At 54.8% G+C, this 19,172-nt stretch overlaps 1 protein-coding gene across 1 annotated transcript in view; it reads left to right on the top strand.

Annotated features, from left to right (window-relative positions):
* LOC147122445 (netrin-G1-like) overlaps positions 1–19,172 on the top strand; it is a 188,089-nt gene that overhangs the window by 142,980 nt on the left and 25,937 nt on the right. Inside the window, exon 2 of the mRNA XM_085983600.1 lies at positions 17,172–17,815. Coding sequence (XP_085839726.1) covers positions 17,172–17,815 — 644 coding nt within the window. The remainder of the gene's footprint in view (positions 1–17,171; positions 17,816–19,172) is intronic.

The raw sequence follows: 19,172 nt of genomic DNA on the forward strand, positions 1-19,172 counted from the left end.
CTCTCTCTCTCTCTTTCTCTCTCTCTCCTCCGTCTCTCTCTCTCTCTTCCTCCTCTCTCTTTCTCCTCCGTCTCTCTCTCTCTCTCCCTCCTCTCTCTTTCTCCCTCTCCCTCCCTCCTCCTCCTCCCACATTGCCTGGGCTTATTCACCAGAAACACCCTTTGTCTTTTGTTGATGGAGTTCAGTTCTCGCTGTGAGCTCCTATTTTATTTTCCACGCCCAGTAACCTGCTCACTGATGGAGCTGAAATGAGCCTGGGATTAAAGTGATTGTTTAAATCTGGTTTCACAGACAGTCCGTGGGTTCCCTGAACACCTGCTCACAGCCCTGAGTCTCAGTGAGGCTGGGGCTCTGGGGAGGTTAGTTTGGGGAGAAGGCCCTTTATTGGAGACCTTTCATTAGAAGGAGGTCACCCATTGGGGACAGATGGTTTAAAATTGGAAGCTCAGTGTTTAATGAAAGATGACTGTGGTCTATAAGGACCGATTGACACAGGGCCCTGTCAATAATGTGGGCCGACACCACTGCTTGTTGAAGATGGGCTGGAGATTCTCATTCTTTCACCAGTCTGGTTTCCGTTCTCTGAAACCTCCCTCTGGTCTTCTCATTACTGAAATGTTTCCACACAAACACCAGGTGCAGAGTTCTGGGTTTCATTAACTCGAACAAACATTCATTCCTGCCAGCTCACATTCTCCATAATTAAATTCCAACGTGTAGAATCCCATCGAGCTCCCTGGCAAGATGTTGACTTAAAACCGCCATTCCTTTATTAAATTCACTCTGGGGATGTGGGCGTCGCTGGCAAGGCCGGCATTTATTGCCCATCCCGAGTTACCCTGAGAAGGTGGTGGTGGGCCTTCTCACTGACCCACTGCAGGCCATGGGGAGATGAACTTTCTCCCTGACTCACTGCGGGCCGTGGGGAGATGGACCTTCTCCCTGACCCACTGTGGGCTGTGGGGAGATGGACCTTCTCCCTGACCCACTGCGGGCCGTGGGGAGATGGACCTTCTCCCTGACCCACTGTGGGCCGTGGGGAGATGGACCTTCTCCCTGACCCACTGCAGGCCGTGGGGAGATGGACCTTCTCCCTGACTCACTGCGGGCCGTGGGGAGATGGACCTTCTCCCTGACCCACTGTGGGCCGTGGGGAGATGGACCTTCTCACTGACCCACTGTGGGCCGTGGGGAGATGGACCTTCTCCCTGACCCACTGTGGGCCGTGGGGAGATGGACCTTCTCCCTGACCCACTGTGGGCCGTGGGGAGATGGACCTTCTCCCTGACCCACTGCGGGCCGTGGGGAGATGGACCTTCTCACTGACCCACTGTGGGCCGTGGGGAGATGGACCTTCTCCCTGACCCACTGTGGGCCGTGGGGAGATGGACCTTCTCCCTGACCCACTGCGGGCCGTGGGGAGATGGACCTTCTCCCTGACCCACTGTTGGCCGTGGGGAGATGGACCTTCTCACTGACCCACTGTGGGCCGTGGGGAGATGGACCTTCTCCCTGACCCACTGTGGGCCGTGGGGAGATGGACCTTCTCCCTGACCCACTGCGGGCCATGGGGAGATGGACCTTCTCCCTGACCCACTGCGGGCCGTGGGGATGTGGACCTTCTCCCTGACCCACTGTGGGCCGTGGGGAGATGGACCTTCTCACTGATCCACTGCGGGCCGTGGGGATGTGGATCTTCTCCCTGACCCACTGCGGGCCTAGGGGAGATGGACCTTCTCCCTGACCCACTGCGGGCCGTGGGGAGATGGACCTTCTCCCTGACCCACTGCAGGCCGTGGGGAGATGGACCTTAGAGTCATAGAGTCATAGAGTTTTACAGCACAGAAAGAGGCCCTTCGGCCCATCGTGTCTGCGCCGCCCATCCATCCCTGTCCAGTCTAATCCCATTTTCCAGCATTTGGTCCATAGCCTTGTATGCAATGGCATTTCAAGTGCTCATCCAAATGCTTCTTGAATGTTGTGAGGGTTCCTGCCTCCACCACCCTTTCAGGCATTGAGTTCCACATTCCAACCACCCTCTGGGTGAAAAAGTTCCTCCTCAAATCCCCTCTAAATCTCCTGCCCCTTACCCTGAATCTATGCCCCCTTGTTATTGACCCCCCCACTAAGGGGAAAAGTTCCTCTTTATCTACCCTATCTATGCCCCTCATTATTTTGTACACCTCAATCAGGTCCCCCCTCAGCCTTCTCTGCTCCAAGGAAAACAACTCCAGCCTGTCCAGCCTCTCTTCATAGCTGAGGCGCTGCATCCCAGGTAACATCCTGGTGAATCTTCTCTGCACCCTCTCCAAAGCAATCACATCCTTCCTATAGTGAGGCGACCAGAACTGCACACAGTACTCCAGCTGTGGCCTTACCAGCGTTTTGTACAGCTCCATCATAACCTCCCTGCTCTTATATTCTATGCCTCGGCTAATGAAGGCAAGTATCCCATATGCCTTTTTAACCACCTTATCTACCTGCTCCGCTGCCTTCAGGGATCTATGTACATGTACACCAAGGTCCCTCTGACCCTCTGTACTTCCTAGGGTCCTACCACTCATTGTGTATTCCCTTGCCTTATTTGTCCGTCCAAAATGCATCACCTCGCACTTTTCAGGGTTAAATTCCATTTGCCACTTTTCCGCCCATCTGATCAACCCGTTTATATCGTCCTGTAGCCGGAGGCTTTCCTCCTCGCAATTTACCACCCCACCAATTTTCGTGTCATCTGCGAACTTACTGATCATACCTTTTACATTTTCATCCAAATCATTTATGTAGATCACAAACAATAAGGGACCCAGCACCGATCCCTGAGGTACCCCACTGGACACAGGCTTCCAGTCACAAAAGCAACCTTCGACCATCACCCTCTGCCTCCTGCCACTCAGCCAGTTTAGGATCCAACGCGCCAAGGCACCCTGGATCCCATGGGCTCTTACCTTCTTGACCAGTCTCCGATGCGGGACTTTGTCAAAAGCTTTACTGAAGTCCATGTAAACCACATCCACAGCATTTCCCTCATCCACCCCACTAGTCACCCCCTCGAAAAATTCGATCAGTTTTGTTAGACATGATTTACCCTTGACAAAGCCATGCTGACTATTCCCGATTAATCCTTGCCTCTCCAAGTGGAGATTAATTTTGTCCCTCAGAATTTTTTCCAATAATTTCCCCACCACAGATGTTAGACTCACTGGCCTGTAATTCCCTGGTTTATCCCTGCTACCCTTCTTGAATAATGGTACTACGTTAGCTGTTCTCCAGTCCTCTGGTACATCCCCTGTGGCCAGAGAGGTTCTGAAAATTAGTGTCAGAGCCCCTGCAATCTCCTCCCTTGCCTCCCACAGCAGCCTGGGATACATCTCGTCCGGGCCTGGGGATTTATCCACTTTTTGGCCCGCTAAAACCGCTAGCACCTCCTCCCTCTCGATGCTAATATGTTCAAGTATGTCACAGTCCCCTTGCCCGATTTCTATGTCTGCATCGTCTTTCTCCATAGTGAACACAGCTGCAAAAAATTCATTTAAAACCCCGCCTACATCCTCTGGCTCTACACACAGATTGCCACTTTGGTCCCTAATGGGCCCTACCCTTTCCCTGGTTATCCTCTTGCCCTTAATATACTTATAAAACATCTTAGGATTTTCCTTTATTTTGCTCGCCAGTGTTATTTCATGGCCCCTCCTCGCCCTCCTAATTTCTTTTTTAAGTATGCCCCTGCACTTTTTATACTCCTCTAGGGCTTCTTCTGTCTTTAGTCTTTTGTAACTGCCAAAAGCCCCCCTTTTATTTCTAATGCATTTTTGTATATCCCTTGTCATCCAAGGTTCCCTTTGCTTGTTGGTCCCACCCTTGACCTTTACAGGAACATGTTGGCGTTGTACTCTCTCTATTTCCCTTCTGAAAGTCTCCCACTGTTTTGATGTGGATTTTCCTATAAGCAGCTGCTCCCAGTCCACTTTGGCCAGATCCTGCCTTATCATATTAAAATCGGTCTTCCCCCAATTTAGAACCCTTATTTCCGGGCCGTCTTTGTCTTTTTCCATGACCACCTTAAATCTCACCGAATTATGGTCACTGTCGCCAAAATGCTCTCCTACTGACACTTCCACCACTTGCCCGGCTACATTCCCCAGAATTAGGTCCAGTACCGCCCCCTCTCTTGTAGGACTTTCTACATGTTGGCTCAAAAAGCTCTCCTGGATGCACTTTAAGAATTCTGCACCCTCTAAGCCTTTCACACTCTGACTGTCCCAATTTATATTGGGGAAGTTGAAATCCCCCACTATTATTACCCTATTATTTTCGCACTTCTCTGAGATTTGCCTACATATCTGTTCCTCTATCTCCCCCTGACTGTTTGGGGGCCTATAGTACACTCCCAGCAAAGTGCTTGCCCCCTTTTTGTTTTTAAGTTCTACCCATATGGCCTCATTAGATGAACCCGCTAATATATCATCCCTCCTTACAGCAGTAATTGACTCCTTAATTAATATTGCAACACCCCCTCCCCTTTTACACCCCCCTCTGTCTCGCCTGAAGATTCTATACCCCGGAATATTGAGCTGCCAGTCCTGACCCTCCCTCAACCATGTCTCCGTGATAGCAACAATATCGTACTCCCATGTGTTCAACAACAACTTCAGTTCATCCACCTTATTTGCAAGACTCCTTGCATTAAAATAAATGCCTTCCAGCCCTGCCATATTCTCTTTTGCCTTCACATATTTGCTCTGCCTTCCCAGCTGACTTGTTTTTCCCTCTGTATTTGGCCGTAAATCACCCCCTACTATAGCTCCACTCTGTACCCCAACCCCCTGCCAAGTTAGTTTAAACCCTCCCCAGCAGTGCTAGCAAACCTCCCCGCAAGGATATTGGTTCCCCCCTGGTTCAGGTGTAAACCGTCCGACTTGTACAAGTCCCACCTTTCCCAGAAGCAGACCCAGTGATCCAGGAAACTAAAGCCCTCCCCCCTGCACCATCCCTTTAGCCACGCATTCATCTGTTCTATCTTCCTATTCCTATACTTACTAGCACGTGGCACCGGGAGTAATCCAGAGATTACAACCTTTGAGGTCCTGCTCCTTAATCCTTCACCTAGCTCCCTAAATTCTTGCTGCAGGACCTCATCCCTCTTTTTACCTATGTCGTTGGTACCAATGTGGACCACGACCACTGGCTGTTCTCCCTCCCCCTCCAGAATGCCCTGCAGCCGCTCAGTGACATCCTTGACCCTGGCACCAGGGAGGCAACAAACCATCCTGGATTCACGTCTACGGCCACAGAAACGCCTATCTGTTCCCCTTACTATAGAATCCCCTACCACTATTGCTCTCCCACTCTTTTTCCCCCCTTCCTGGGCAGCAGGAGCACCCCCAGTGCCAGGAAGTTGGCCGCTGCTTCCTTCCCCTGGTGAGTCATCCCCCTCAACAGTATCCAAAGCGGTATACTTGTTTGAAAGGGGGATGTCCGCAGGGGTTCCCTGCACTACCTGCCTGCCTTTGTTGCTCCGCCTGATGGTCACCCCCTGTGCTGCCCTACCCTGAGGCGTGCACAACTCGCTAAACGTGTTATCCACGAGCCTTTCAGCATCGCGCATGCTCCAAAATTCATCCACCCGCAGCTCGAGCGCCGCAATGCGGTCTACAAGTAGCTGCAGCTGGATGCATTTCCCGCACACATGGTCATCAGGGACACTGGCAGCATCCCTGACTTCCCACATAGAGCAGGAGGAGCAGAGCACGGGTCTGAACTCTCCTGCCATGACTTACCCCTTTAATTACTTTAAAAATTTATTCAATACCCCAGTTACAGGTATGCTCTAGGGCGCTTTATTTACCAACTATCCCCACTACACCACAGAAATTTAACACCACAGAATTCAAGCTTGTATTGAAAAAAGAGAAATACTCACCAACCAATCACCTACCTGCTCCCTGGTGACGTCACACACTGATTACTTTTTACCTCTCTCCCCGCTGCTGAGTTGGTCGGGCCTCGCCTCTCTCCGGTTTTTATACCGGTCTCACCACACTGCTCCCGACTGGTCTCGGGCCTCGCCTCTCTCCGGTTTTTATACCGGTCTCACCACACTGCTCCCGACTGGTCTCGGGCCTCGCCTCTCTCCGGTTTTTATACCGGTCTCACCACACTGCTCCCGACTGGTCTCGGGCCTCGCCTCACTCCGGTTTTTATACCGGTCTCACCACACTGCTCCCGACTGGTCTCGGGCCTCGCCTCTCTCCGGTTTTTATACCGGTCTCACCACACTGCTCCCGACTGGTCTCGGGCCTCGCTGGTCGCCGGGTTTTCTCCCGAGCTCCTCCTCGCTGCTCCCGCTGGTCCCGACTGGTCTCGGGCCTCGCCTCTCTCCGGTTTTTATACCGGTCTCACCACACTGCTCCCGACTGGTCTCGGGCCTCGCTGGTCGCCGGGTTTTCTCCCGAGCTCCTCCTCGCTGGTCCCGACTAGTCTCGGGCCTCGCCTCTCTTCGGTTTTTATACCGGTCTCACCACACTGCTCCCGACTGGTCTCGGGCCTCGCTGGTCGCCGGGTTTTCTCCCGAGCTCCTCCTCGCTGCTCCCGCTGGTCCCGACTGGGGGATGGACCTTCTCCCTGACCCACTGCAGGCCGTAGGGAGATGGACCTTCTCCCTGACCCACTGTGGGCCGTGGGGAGATGGACCTTCTCCCTGACCCACTGCGGGCCGTGGGGAGATGGACCTTCTCCCTGACCCACTGCGGGCCGTGGGGAAATGGACCTTCTCCCAGACCCACTGCAGGCCATGGGGAGATGGACCTTCTCCCTGACCCACTGTGAGCCGTGGGGAGATGGACCTTCTCCCTGACCCACTGCGGGCCATGGGGAGATGGACCTTCTCCCTGACCCACTGCGGGCCGTGGGGAGATGGACCGTCTTCCTGACCTACTGCGGGCCATGGGGAGATGGACCTGCTCCCTGACCCACTGCGGGACGTGGGGAGATGGACCTTCTACCTGACCCACTGCGGGCCGTGGGTAGATGGACCTTCTCCCTGACCCACTGCGGGCCGTGGGGAGATGGACCTTCTCACTGAGCCACTGCAGGCCGTGGGGAGATGGACCTTCTCACTGACCCACTGCGGGCCGTGGGGATGTGGACCTTCTCCCTGACCCACTGCGGGCCTAGGGGAGATGGACCTTCTCCCTCACCCACTGCAGGCTGTGGGGAGATGGACCTTCTCCCTGACCCACTGCGGGCCATGGGGAGATGGACCTTCTCCCTGACCCACTGCGGGCCGTGGGGAGATGGACCTTCTCCTTGACCCACTGCAGGCCGTGGGGAGATGGACCTTCTCACTGACCCACTGTGGGCCGTGGGGAGATGGATCTTCTCCCTGACCCACTGCGGGCCGTGGGGAGATGGACCTTCTCCCTGACCCACTGCGGGCCATGGGGAGATGGACCTTCGCACTGACCCACTGCGGGCCGTGGGGAGATGGACCGTCTTCCTGACCTACTGCGGGCCGTGGGGAGATGGACCTGCTCCCTGACCCACTGCGGGCCGTGGGGAGATGGACCTTCTACCTGACCCACTGCGGGCCGTGGGGAGATGGACCTTCTCCCTGACCCACTGCGGGCCGTGGGGAGATGGACCTTCTCACTGACCCACTGCAGGCCATGGGGAGATGGACCTTCTCACTGACCCACTGCGGGCCGTGGGAATGTGGACCTTCTCCCTGACCCACTGCGGGCCTAGGGGAGATGGACCTTCTCCCTCACCCACTGCAGGCTGTGGGGAGATGGACCTTCTCCCTGACCCACTGCGGGCCGTGGGGAGATGGACCTTCTCCCTGACCCACTGCGGGCCGTGGGGAGATGGACCTTCTCACTGACCCACTGTGGGCCGTGGGGTGACGGACCTTCTCCCTGACCCACTGCGGGCCGTGGGGAGGTGGACCTGCTCCCTGACCCACTGCGGGCCGTGGGGAGATGAACCTTCTCCCTGACCCACTGCGGGCCGTGGGGAGATGGTCCCTCGCACTGACCCACTGTGGGCCGTGGGGAGAGGGACCTTCTCCCTGACCCACTGCGGGCCGTGGGAAGATGGACCTGCTCCCTGACCCACTGTGGGCCGTGGGGAGATGGACCTTCTCCCTGACCCACTGTGGGCCGTGGGGAGATAGTCCTTCTCCCTGACACACTGCGGGCCGTGGGGAGATGGACCTTCTCCCTGACCCACTGCAGGCCATGGGGAGATGGACCTTCGCACTGACCCACTGCGGGCCGTGGGGAGATGGACCGTCTTCCTGACCTACTGCGGGCCGTGGGGAGATGGACCTGCTCCCTGACCCACTGCGGGCCGTGGGGAGATGGACCTTCTACCTGACCCACTGCGGGCCTTGGGGAGATGGACCTTCTCCCTGACCCACTGCGGGCCGTGGGGATGTGGACCTTCTCCCTGACCCACTGCGGGCCATGGGGAGATGGACCTTCTCCCTGACCCACTGCGGACGGTGAGGAGATGTACCTTCTCAATGACCCGCTGCGGGCCATGGGGAGATGGACCTTCTCACTGACCCACTGCGGGCCGTGGGGAGATGGACCTTCTCCCTGACCCATTGCGGGCCGTGGGGAGATGGACCTTCTCCCTGACCCACTGCGGGCCGTGGGGATATGGACCTTCTCCCTGACCCACTGTGGGTCGTGGGGAGATGGACCTTCTCCCTGACCCACTGTGGGCCATGCGGAGATGGACCTTCTCCCTGACCCACTGCAGGCCGTGGGGAGATGGACCTTCTCCCTGACCCACTGCGGGCCGTGGGGAGATGGACCTTCTCCCTGACCCACTGCGGACCGTGGGGAGATGGACCTTCTATAAGTTGATGAGTGAAGGTTGAATTGAGATTGGTTCCCCTGGTGTTGGTGTCTGAGGGAACGATTCATTGCCAATAGTCTGACTGCAGCAGGACATTAAAATAAGGCAAAGAAAATTGAAAAACCTCTAATTTATCCTTTTTATTCACTTTCCGAGCTTTATTGAATTTTTTAAACAAACCGTCGCCCAAAATAGTCGAGTTTGTGATAAAAGTTAGAGATCCATCATAATTCTGAGCAGGATTTCCATTTGCTGTTGGGGTTTTGTCAATGAGTTGGTGTAAAAGTCTCGGAGTTTGGAGCTGATTTATTGTCTCTTTAACCCTCAGACAGTATCGAGTATCGGGGTGAATCTCTGACCCGTTTTACCATCTCGCTGCCTCTGTCCTGTCGGCATTCCGGGAGAATCTTTCAGCTCAGCACTGGCCCACTAAATGCTGCTCATTTTATTCTTGGCCCAATCATTAACCTCCTAACTGAGCAACTCTGCTCAAAAGTTAACTCTAACAAAGGGCCTGATCACTCGGTGATGGGAAGTGACAGGAATCGGCGGGATTGTACTTTCTGGAGCCACTAACTTCTGTGCTCAATAATACACTAATAAACATCATTAACCAGGGGACTGAACCGTGCTGATAGCCACTGGTTTAGTTAGTGAGAACGACAGGCTCTTAGTCACACAACACAGTGTAAACCCGAGATAGCAACACTTAAAGCCGGCAAATCAATGTCAAGGGGTGAGTGGATTTGTAGAAGTAACAATGATTCATAAGATGCTCCGTTTATGCTCCAGTGTCCCAGGAGCAGTTTCTGTAATATATGATGCTTCTATTGAAATATCTTCCCTTCCCGCGTTGATGCAGCCACACACAGCAGGAGCCTGTTGTGTCTCTCTCTCCCTGGGCTGTCTGGTGATGTTTCATTACTGTTTCAACAACAACTTGCATTTATATAGCGCCTTTAACATAGTAAATCCCCCCAAGGCGCTTCACAGGAGCGTGAATCAGACACACCGGGTCACATAAGGAGATATTAGGACAGGTGACCAAAAGCTTGGTCAAAGAGGGAGGTTTTAAGGAGCGTCTTAAAGGAGGAGAGAGAGGTAGAGAATCAGAGAGGTTTAGGGAGGGAATTCCAGAGCTTAGGGCCCAGGCAGCTGAAGGCACGGCCGCCAATGGTGGAGCGATTAAAATCAGGGATGGACAAGAGGGCAGAATTGGAGGAGCGCAGAGATCTCGGAGGGTTGTGGGGCTGGAGGAGGTTACAGAGATAGGGAGGGGCGAGGCCATGGAGGGATTTGAACACAAGGATGAGCATTTTAAAATCGAGGCGTTGTCGGAGTGTCAGCCAATGCAGGTCAGTGAGCACAGGGGTGAGGGGTGAACGGGACTTGGTGTGAGTTAGGACACGGGGCAGTGAGCACAGGGGTGAGGGGTGAACGGGACTTGGTGTGAGTTAGGACACGGGGCAGTGAGCACAGGGGTGAGGGGTGAACGGGACTTGGTGTGAGTTAGGACACGGGGCAGTGAGCACAGGGGTGAGGGGTGAACGGGACTTGGTGTGAGTTAGGACATGGGGCAGTGAGCACAGGGGGTGATGGGTGAACGGGACTGGGTGTGAGTTAGGACACGGGGCAGTGAGCACAGGGGTGATGGGTGAACGGGATTTGCTGTGAGTTAGGACATGGGGCAGTGAGCACAGGGGTGATGGGTGAACGGGACTTGGTGTGAGTTAGGACACGGGGCAGTGAGCACAAGGGTGATGGGTGAACGGGACTGGGTGTGAGTTAGGACATGGGGCAGTGAGCACAGGGGGTGATGGGTGAACGGGACTTGGTGTGAGTTAGGACACGGGGCAGTGAGCACAGGGGTGAGGGGTGAACAGGACTTGGTGTGAGTTAGGACATGGGGCAGTGAGCACAGGGGTGAGGGGTGAACAGGACTTGGTGTGAGTTAGGACATGGGGCAGTGAGCACAGGGGTGAGGGGTGAACAGGACTTGGTGTGAGTTAGGACACGGGGCAGTGAGCACAAGGGTGAGGGGTGAACAGGACTTGGTGTGAGTTAGGACATGGGGCAGTGAGCACAGGGGTGAGGGGTGAACAGGACTTGGTGTGAGTTAGGACACGGGGCAGTGAGCACAGGGGTGAGGGGTGAACAGGACTTGGTGTGAGTTAGGACACGGGGCAGTGAGCACAGGGGTGAGGGGTGAACGGGACTGGGTGTGAGTTAGGACACGGGGCAGTGAGCACAGGGGTGATGGGTGAACAGGACTTGGTGTGAGTTAGGACACGGGGCAATGAGCACAGGGGGTGAGGGGTGAACAGGACTTGGTGTGAGTTAGGACACGGGGCAGTGAGCACGGGGTGAGGGGTGAACGGGACTTGGTGTGAGTTAGGACACGGGGCAGTGAGCACAGGGGGTGATGGGTGAACGGGACTGGGTGTGAGTTAGGACACGGGGCAGTGAGCACAGGGGGTGAGGGGTGAACGGGACTGGGTGTGAGTTAGGACACGGGGCAGTGAGCACAGGGGTGAGGGGTGAACAGGACTTGGTGTGAGTTAGGACACGGGGCAGTGAGCACAGGGGTGATGGGTGAACAGGACTTGGTGTGAGTTAGGACACGGGGCAGTGAGCACAGGGGTGAGGGGTGAACGGGACTGGGTGTGAGTTAGGACACGGGGCAGTGAGCACAGGGGGTGATGGGTGAACGGGACTGGGTGTGAGTTAGGACATGGGGCAGTGAGCACAGGGGTGAGGGGTGAACAGGACTTGGTGTGAGTTAGGACACGGGGCAGTGAGCACAGGGGGTGATGGGTGAACGGGACTGGGTGTGAGTTAGGACACGGGGCAGTGAGCACAGGGGGTGATGGGTGAAAGGGACTGGGTGTGAGTTAGGACACGGGGCAGTGAGCACAGGGTGTGATGGGTGAACGGGACTGGGTGTGAGTTAGGACACGGGGCAGTGAGCACAGGGGGTGATGGGTGAACGGGACTGGGTGTGAGTTAGGACACGGGGCAGTGAGCACAGGGGGTGAGGGGTGAACAGGACTTGGTGTGAGTTAGGACACGGGGCAGTGAGCACAGGGGTGATGGGTGAACGGGACTGGGTGTGAGTTAGGACACGGGGCAGTGAGCACAGGGGGTGAGGGGTGAACGGGACTTGGTGTGAGTTAGGACACGGGGCAGTGAGCACAGGGGGTGATGGGTGAACAGGACTTGGTGTGAGTTAGGACACGGGGCAGTGAGCACAGGGGTGATGGGTGAACGGGACTGGGTGTGAGTTAGGACACGGGGCAGTGAGCACAGGGGGTGATGGGTGAACGGGACTTGGTGTGAGTTAGGACACGGGGCAGTGAGCACAGGGGGTGATGGGTGAACGGGACTGGGTGTGAGTTAGGACACGGGGCAGTGAGCACAGGGGGTGATGGGTGAACGGGACTGGGTGTGAGTTAGGACACGGGGCAGTGAGCACAGGGGGTGATGGGTGAACGGGACTGGGTGTGAGTTAGGACACGGGGCAGCAGAGTTTTGGATGAGTTGAGGTTTAGGGAGGGTGGAAGGTGGGTGGCCGGCCAGGAGAGGTTGGAATAGTCGAGTCTGGAGGGGACACAGGCACGGATTGGGGCGGTGGAACAGTAAACCAGAAATCTTGTAGAGAAATGTGTGGCGGTTAGGGATTGAGAATCAGAGAGAGCTGCAGCGAATGGTGGAGTGAGACACTCTCTCCGTCTCTCACTTCACTCCCGCTGTGGGTTCACACTGAACTCCCAGCAGCGATTGTCCTGGAGATTCCTCACCGTTTACACAGCGTCCTTTCATAGAACCGTCAGTTGTAGTGCTGGGGCACGGTGCTGTTAATGATGTACCGGGGACACGGCGATTCAGGAGCACTTAACATCTGTACCGTTCAATGATTCATTCATACTTTACACAGCTTTAGGATTCTGTTACTAATGGTCACTCCATTCGATCTACATAGAGAATTAAAAATAACCTATTCCAATATGTGGCTTTATTCAATGCCTTTAGTCGATGCTGTGACAATTGTCGATTCATTAATCTCTATTATCTCTGTATATTGCCACGCTCTCCATTTTTATCACCCATTAGTTTTATTGATTGCTGCAACAGCCACTTTCTGGAGATTCCGGTCTAACAGGCGAGCTGTCTGATCATTTGGGAAAGGATGTTGGGCTGATTCTGTGTTGCGATGTCAGGTAGAGTCGCAGTGTGTCCGACCCACAGGATGCACTGCAGCAACTCGCCAAGGCTTCTTTGGCAGCACCTCCCAAACCCACCACCTCCGACTGCTCCCTGAGGTGAAGCAGCATCAGGCCCCCAGGCTGGGCCAGCGCCTGACACAAGATTCACAACCATGGTTCAAGATCTGAGAGGTTCCAACTATCAGGAGAGGCTGAACAGCCTGGGGCTCTTTTATGGTCCCAGGGATGGACTTCAGTTACGTGGAGAGACTGGAGAAGCTGGGGTTGTTCTCCTGAAAGCAGAGAAGGTTAAGAGGAGATTTAATAGAGGTGTTGAGAATCATGACGGGTTTTGATGGAGTATTTCTCCGATTCCCTGTTGAAAGTTCCTATTGAATCTGCTTCCACCGCCCTGTCAGGCAGCACATTCCCGATCACAACATGTGGAGCTGCCGCTGTCTCTGTCGCTGCTTCACCGCGGAAGGTCAATGACCTGAAGTGACCCCGAGGGAGCCCTGTGACCTCCGACTGCTCCCTCACAAACCAGCCTGAGGTGAAGCATCATTAGGCCCCAGGCTGGGCCAGGGTCTGACACACAGAGCCCAGGGTTATGGCCTGAGCGCAAATAAGGGATTGTTTCAACAACAGACTATAAAAAGACAAGTTCCCCTCAATCATTCCGCCCACAAAACTCTCGTCCTTTCTCGCTCTGTCTTTAACTCAAACAGACAGCTGAAGTGAGACTCAATTTCCCAAGGAAACATTTTCAAAAGGGAATTGGGTAAGTACCTGAAAGAATATAATTTGCAGGGCTCCGGGGAAAGGGCGGGGGAGCGGGACTAACTGAGGTGATCTTGTAGAGAGCCGGCATGGGCTCGACGGGCCGAATGGCCTTCTTCTGTGCTGTAACCATGCTATGGTCTCTAGAGGTCAGAGGTCGGAGCTTCTTACACACTGAACATGAACTTTGGAAAATCAAAATAATCAAAAGGTCCAAAATGTCGTCATGTCAGAAATCCTTTCAAATGTCAGCTCCCTTGTCTCTTTACAGTCCATTTTATTTTCCTTAAAAATATTCACGAGGATGATTCCAGAACTGAGAGGTTGTAACTATCAGGAAAGGTTGAACAGGCTGGGGCTCGTTTCTGGAACCAGGGATGAGGGACTTCAGTTACGTGGAGAGACTGGAGAGGCTGAGATTGTTCTCCTTAGAGCAGAGAAGGTTAAGGGGAGATTTAATAGAGATGATCAAAATCATGAGCGAATTTTACTTGCCACTTATCAGCCCAAGTCTGAATGTCGTCCAGGTCTTGCTGCATGTGGGCACGGACTGCTTCATTATCTGAGGAGTTGCGAATGGCACTGAACACTGTGCAATCATCAGTGAACATCCCCACTTCTGACCTTATGATGGAGGGATGGTCATTGATGAAGCAGCTGAAGATGGTTGGACCTCGGACACTGTCCAGAGGAACTCCTACAGCGATGTCCTGGGGTTGGACCTCGGACACTGCCCTGAGGAACTCCTGCAGCGATGTCCTGGGGTTGGACCTCGGACACTGTCCAGAGGAACTCCTGCAGTGATGTCCTGGGGTTGGACCTCGGACACTGCCCTGAGGAACTCCTACAGCGATGTCCTGGGGTTGGACCTCGGACACTGCCCTGAAGAACTCCTACAGCGATGTCCTGGGTTGGACCTCAGACACTGCTGTGAGGAACTCCTGCAGTGATGTCCTGGGGTTGGACCTCGGACACTGCCCTGAGGAACTCCTACAGCGATGTCCTGGGGTTGGACCTCGGACACTGCCGTGAGGAACTCCTGCAGCGATGTCCTAGGGGGGTTGGACCTCGGACACTGCCCTGAGGAACTCCTACAGCGATGACCTGGGGTTGAGATGATTGTCCTCCAACAACCATCTTCCTTTTTGCTCGGTATGACTCCAGCCAGTGGAGAGCTTTCCCCCCGAATCCCATTGACTTAAATTATACTCGGGCTCCTTGATACCACACTCGGTCAAATACTGCCTTAGAGCAGAGAAGGTTAAGAGGAGTCTTCACAGAGGTGTTCATCTTTGATAGAGTAAATAAGGAAAAATTGTTTCCAGTGGGAGGAGGGTCGGTAAACAGAGGACTTGATTTTACACGATTGGCAAATCATTCCCAGTGAGAGAGAATCCCTCCCAGTGACGGGGAATCTCTCCCAGTGACGGGGAATCGCTCCCAGTGATGGGGAATCTCTCCCAGTCACGGGGAATCGCTCCCAGTGACGAGGAATCGCTCCCAGTGACGGGGAATCGCTCCCAGTGACGGGGAATCTCTCCCAGTGACGGGGAATCGCTCCCAGTGATGGGGAATCGCTCCCAGTGACGGGGAATCGCTCCCAGTGATGGGGAGTCGCTCCCAGTGACGGGGAATCGCTCCCAGTGACGGGGAATCGCTCCCAGTGATGGGGAATCGCTCCCAGTGACGGGGAATCGCTCCCAGTGACGGGGAATCTCTCCCAGTCACGGGGAATCGCTCCCAGTCACGGGGAATCGCTTCCAGTGACGGGGAATCTCTCCCAGTGACGGGGAATCGCTCCCAGTGACGGGGAATCGCTCCAAGTGACGGGAATCGCTCCCCGTTACGGGGAATCGCTCCCAGTGACGGGGAATCGCTCCCAGTGACGGGGAATCGCTCCCAGTGATGGGGAATCTCTCCCAGTGACGAGGAATCGCTCCCAGTGATGGGGAATCGCTCCCAGTGACGGGGAATCGCTCCCAGTGACGGGGAATTGCTCTCAGTGACGGGGAATCTCTCCCAGTGACAGGGAATCTCTCCCAGTGACAGGGATTCTCTCCCAGTGATGGGGAATCGCTCCCAGGGAGGATGCGGTGAGATTCTTGCAGTTGTTTCCAAATCCTGTCCAGTTTTATAATTCATTTCTCGAAATATTGCAGTGGCGTGAAGCTATTTTTAGTTCGACAGCTAACATCATTCTTCGAAACTACAGCGATCTAATTACCCAGCTGTCTAACTGTCCAGCACACAGTGCAGTGTGATGGAGCGCGTACAGTTTTAAGACATTCCTGAGAAAAGTACAGAGCGTGGATATTCCTAGATTCCAAGAAAGTGCAGAGGGAGCTTTACTCTGTATCGAACCCGTGCTGTACCTGCCCTGGGAGTGTTTGATGGGACAGTGTAGAGGGAGCTTTACTCTGTATCGAACCCGTGCTGTACCTGCCCTGGGAGTGTTTGATGGGACAGTGTAGAGGGAGCTTTACTCTGTATCTAACCCGTGCTGTACCTGCCCTGGGAGTGTTTGATGGGACAGTGTAGAGGGAGCTTTACTCTGTATCTAACCCGTGCTGTACCTGACCTGGGAGTGTTTGATGGGACAGTGTAGAGGGAGCTTTACTCTGTATCGAACCCATGCTGTAACTGCCCTGGGAGTGTTTGATGGGACAGTGTAGAGGGAGCTTTACTCTGTATCTAACCCGTGCTGTGCCTGCCCTGGGTGTGTTTGATGGGACCGTGTAGAGGGAGCTTTACTCTGTAACTAACCCATGCTGTACCTGCCCTGGGAGTGTTTGATGGGACAGTGTAGAGGGAGCTTTACTCTGTATCTAACCCGTGCTGCGCCTGCCCAAGGAGTGTTTGATGGGACAGTGTAGAGGGAGATGTACTCTGTATCTAACCCATGCTGTACCTGCCCTGGGAGTGTTTGATGGGGACAGTGTAGAGGGAGCTTTACTCTGTATCTAACCCGTGCTGTACCTGCCCTGGGAGTGTTTGATGGGACAGTGTAGAGGGAGCTTTACTCTGTATCTAACCCGTACTGTTCCTGCCCTGGGAGTGTTTGATGGGACAGTGTAGAGCGAGCTTTACTCTGTATCTAACCCGTGCTGTACCTGCCCTGGGAGTGTTTGATGGGACAGTGTAGAGGGAGCTTTACTCTGTATCTAACCCGTGCTGTACCTGCCCTGGGAGTGTTTGATGCGACAGTGTAGAGGGAGCTTTACTCTGTATCTAACCCATGCTGTACCTGCCCTGGGAGTGTTTGATGGGACAGTGTAGAGGGAGCTTTACTCTGTATCTAACCCATGTTGTTCCCGTCTCTGTTTCCAGGAGAACCCGTACATGTGCAACAACGAGTGTGACGCTCACACGCCCGAGCTCGCACACCCGCCCGAGCTGATGCTGGATGACGAGGGGCGGATTCCCAACACCTTTTGGCAAAGTGTCTCCTGGAGGAGTTTCCCCGAGCCCCTCCTGATCAACATCACTCTGTCCTGGCGCAAGACCATCGAGCTGACCGAGGACATCGTCATCACCTTCGAGTCGGGCCGGCCGGAGCAGATGGTCCTGGAGAAATCTCTGGACCACGGCCGGACGTGGCAGCCCTACCAGTTCTACGCGGCCGACTGCCTCACCTCCTTCGGGATGGAGCCGAGAACGGCCCGGGATCTGAGCCCGGCCTCGGTGCTGGACATCATCTGCACGGAAGAGTACTCCAGGGGCTACGTCTGGAAGATGGACAAGATGGTTCGCTTCGAGATCCAGGAGCGTTTCGCCCTGTTTGGGGGGCCCCGTCTCCGCGACATGGCCTCGCTGTACGGCCAGCTGGACACCACCAAGGACCTGAGGGACTTCTTCACCCTGACCGACCTGCGGCTCAGGCTGCTCCGGCCGGCCACTGGGGCCACCAGTGTTGACCAGCACAACCTCTCCAAATACTTCTACGCCATCTCCAACCTGGACATTCGCGGGCGGTGAGAGCTCCTCGCCCCTTCTGGCCAGAGTCACTGAACACTCATTTCACACCGAGGGGGCGCCGTGTCAGTCCAACATCTGGAGGGCACTCACAGGGCCAACATCTGGAGGGCACTCTATCAGGGCCAACATCTGGAGGACCCTCTGTCAGGGCCAACATCTGGGGGACACTCACAGGGCCAACATCTGGAGGGCACTCACATGGCCAACATCTGGCAGGCACTCTATCGGGTCTAACATCTGGAGTCGCTCTCACTCTATCAGAGCCAACATCTGGGGGGCACTCTATCGGGGATAGACTGCCCCCGCGATGTTATCAGGGCAACACCAGGGGGCACACTATCAGGGCCAACATCCGGAGGTCACTCTATCAGGGTCAACATCTGGAGGGCATTCTATCAGGGTCAACATCTGGAGGGCATTCTATCCGGGCCAATATCTGGGGGCACTATCGGGTCTAATATCTGTAGTCGCTCTCACTCTATCGGAGATTCCCGGAGGGTGAGAGCTCCTCACCACTTCTGCTCCGAGTCGCTGATGTGGGCGCTCGGTAACTGGGGAGGTTTTCCAGCGATAGATCGGGATCCCTCCCCCGGCCCACTCGGCACCGTCAGCTGCCTCTGTGTGGGGTGTGAAAGCTTCCCTGAATGGCTCAGTGACAGTGTGCACAGACCAGCACTGTGACAGCTCCCCCTGACCCTGGTAATGGGCTCGTTAGCGAGCTTTCAGAGTCCTGCTGGCTGGCTGGTGATGAGGCAGCGATTTCCTGCTCAGTGTTCAGCCAATCGAGCAGCACGGAGCGAGCAGAATCTGTCCCTTTACTCTCAACACTGCCGACCTCCAGTCTCATCAGGATTCAGAGAGTCAGAGAATCAGACAGCACAGGAGGAGGCCATTCGGCCCATCGTGCCTGTGCCGGCTCTTTGAAAGAGCTCTCCAATTAGTCCCACTCCCTGCTCTTTCCCCACAGCCCTGCAAATTATTCCTTTTCAAGTATTTCTCCAATTCCCTTTTGAAAGTTCCTATTGAATCTGCTTCCACCGCCCTTTCAGGCAGCGCATTCCAGATCACAACAACTCGCTGTAAAAACATTCTCCTCATCTCCCCTCTGGTTCTTTTGCCAATTCCCTTCACTCTGTGTCCTCTGGTTACCGACCCTCCTGCCACTGGAAACAGTTTCTCCCTATTTAATCTATCAAAGCCCTTCATGATTTGATGAATTATTCTGACTGAACGCTCCCTTCGTGTTCAATCTATATTCAGTCTGGGTCAGTGAGTTCCCATTCACCCATCACACAATCTCCGGGGCTCGGAGCCATTCCCTCATTATTCTACACTCAGCTTCTGGGAGACTCG

Source organism: Somniosus microcephalus, chromosome 3, assembly GCF_052327205.1.
Source record: "Somniosus microcephalus isolate GS21.2 chromosome 3, FLI_Smic_1.0, whole genome shotgun sequence".
NCBI lineage: Eukaryota > Metazoa > Chordata > Chondrichthyes > Squaliformes > Somniosidae > Somniosus > Somniosus microcephalus.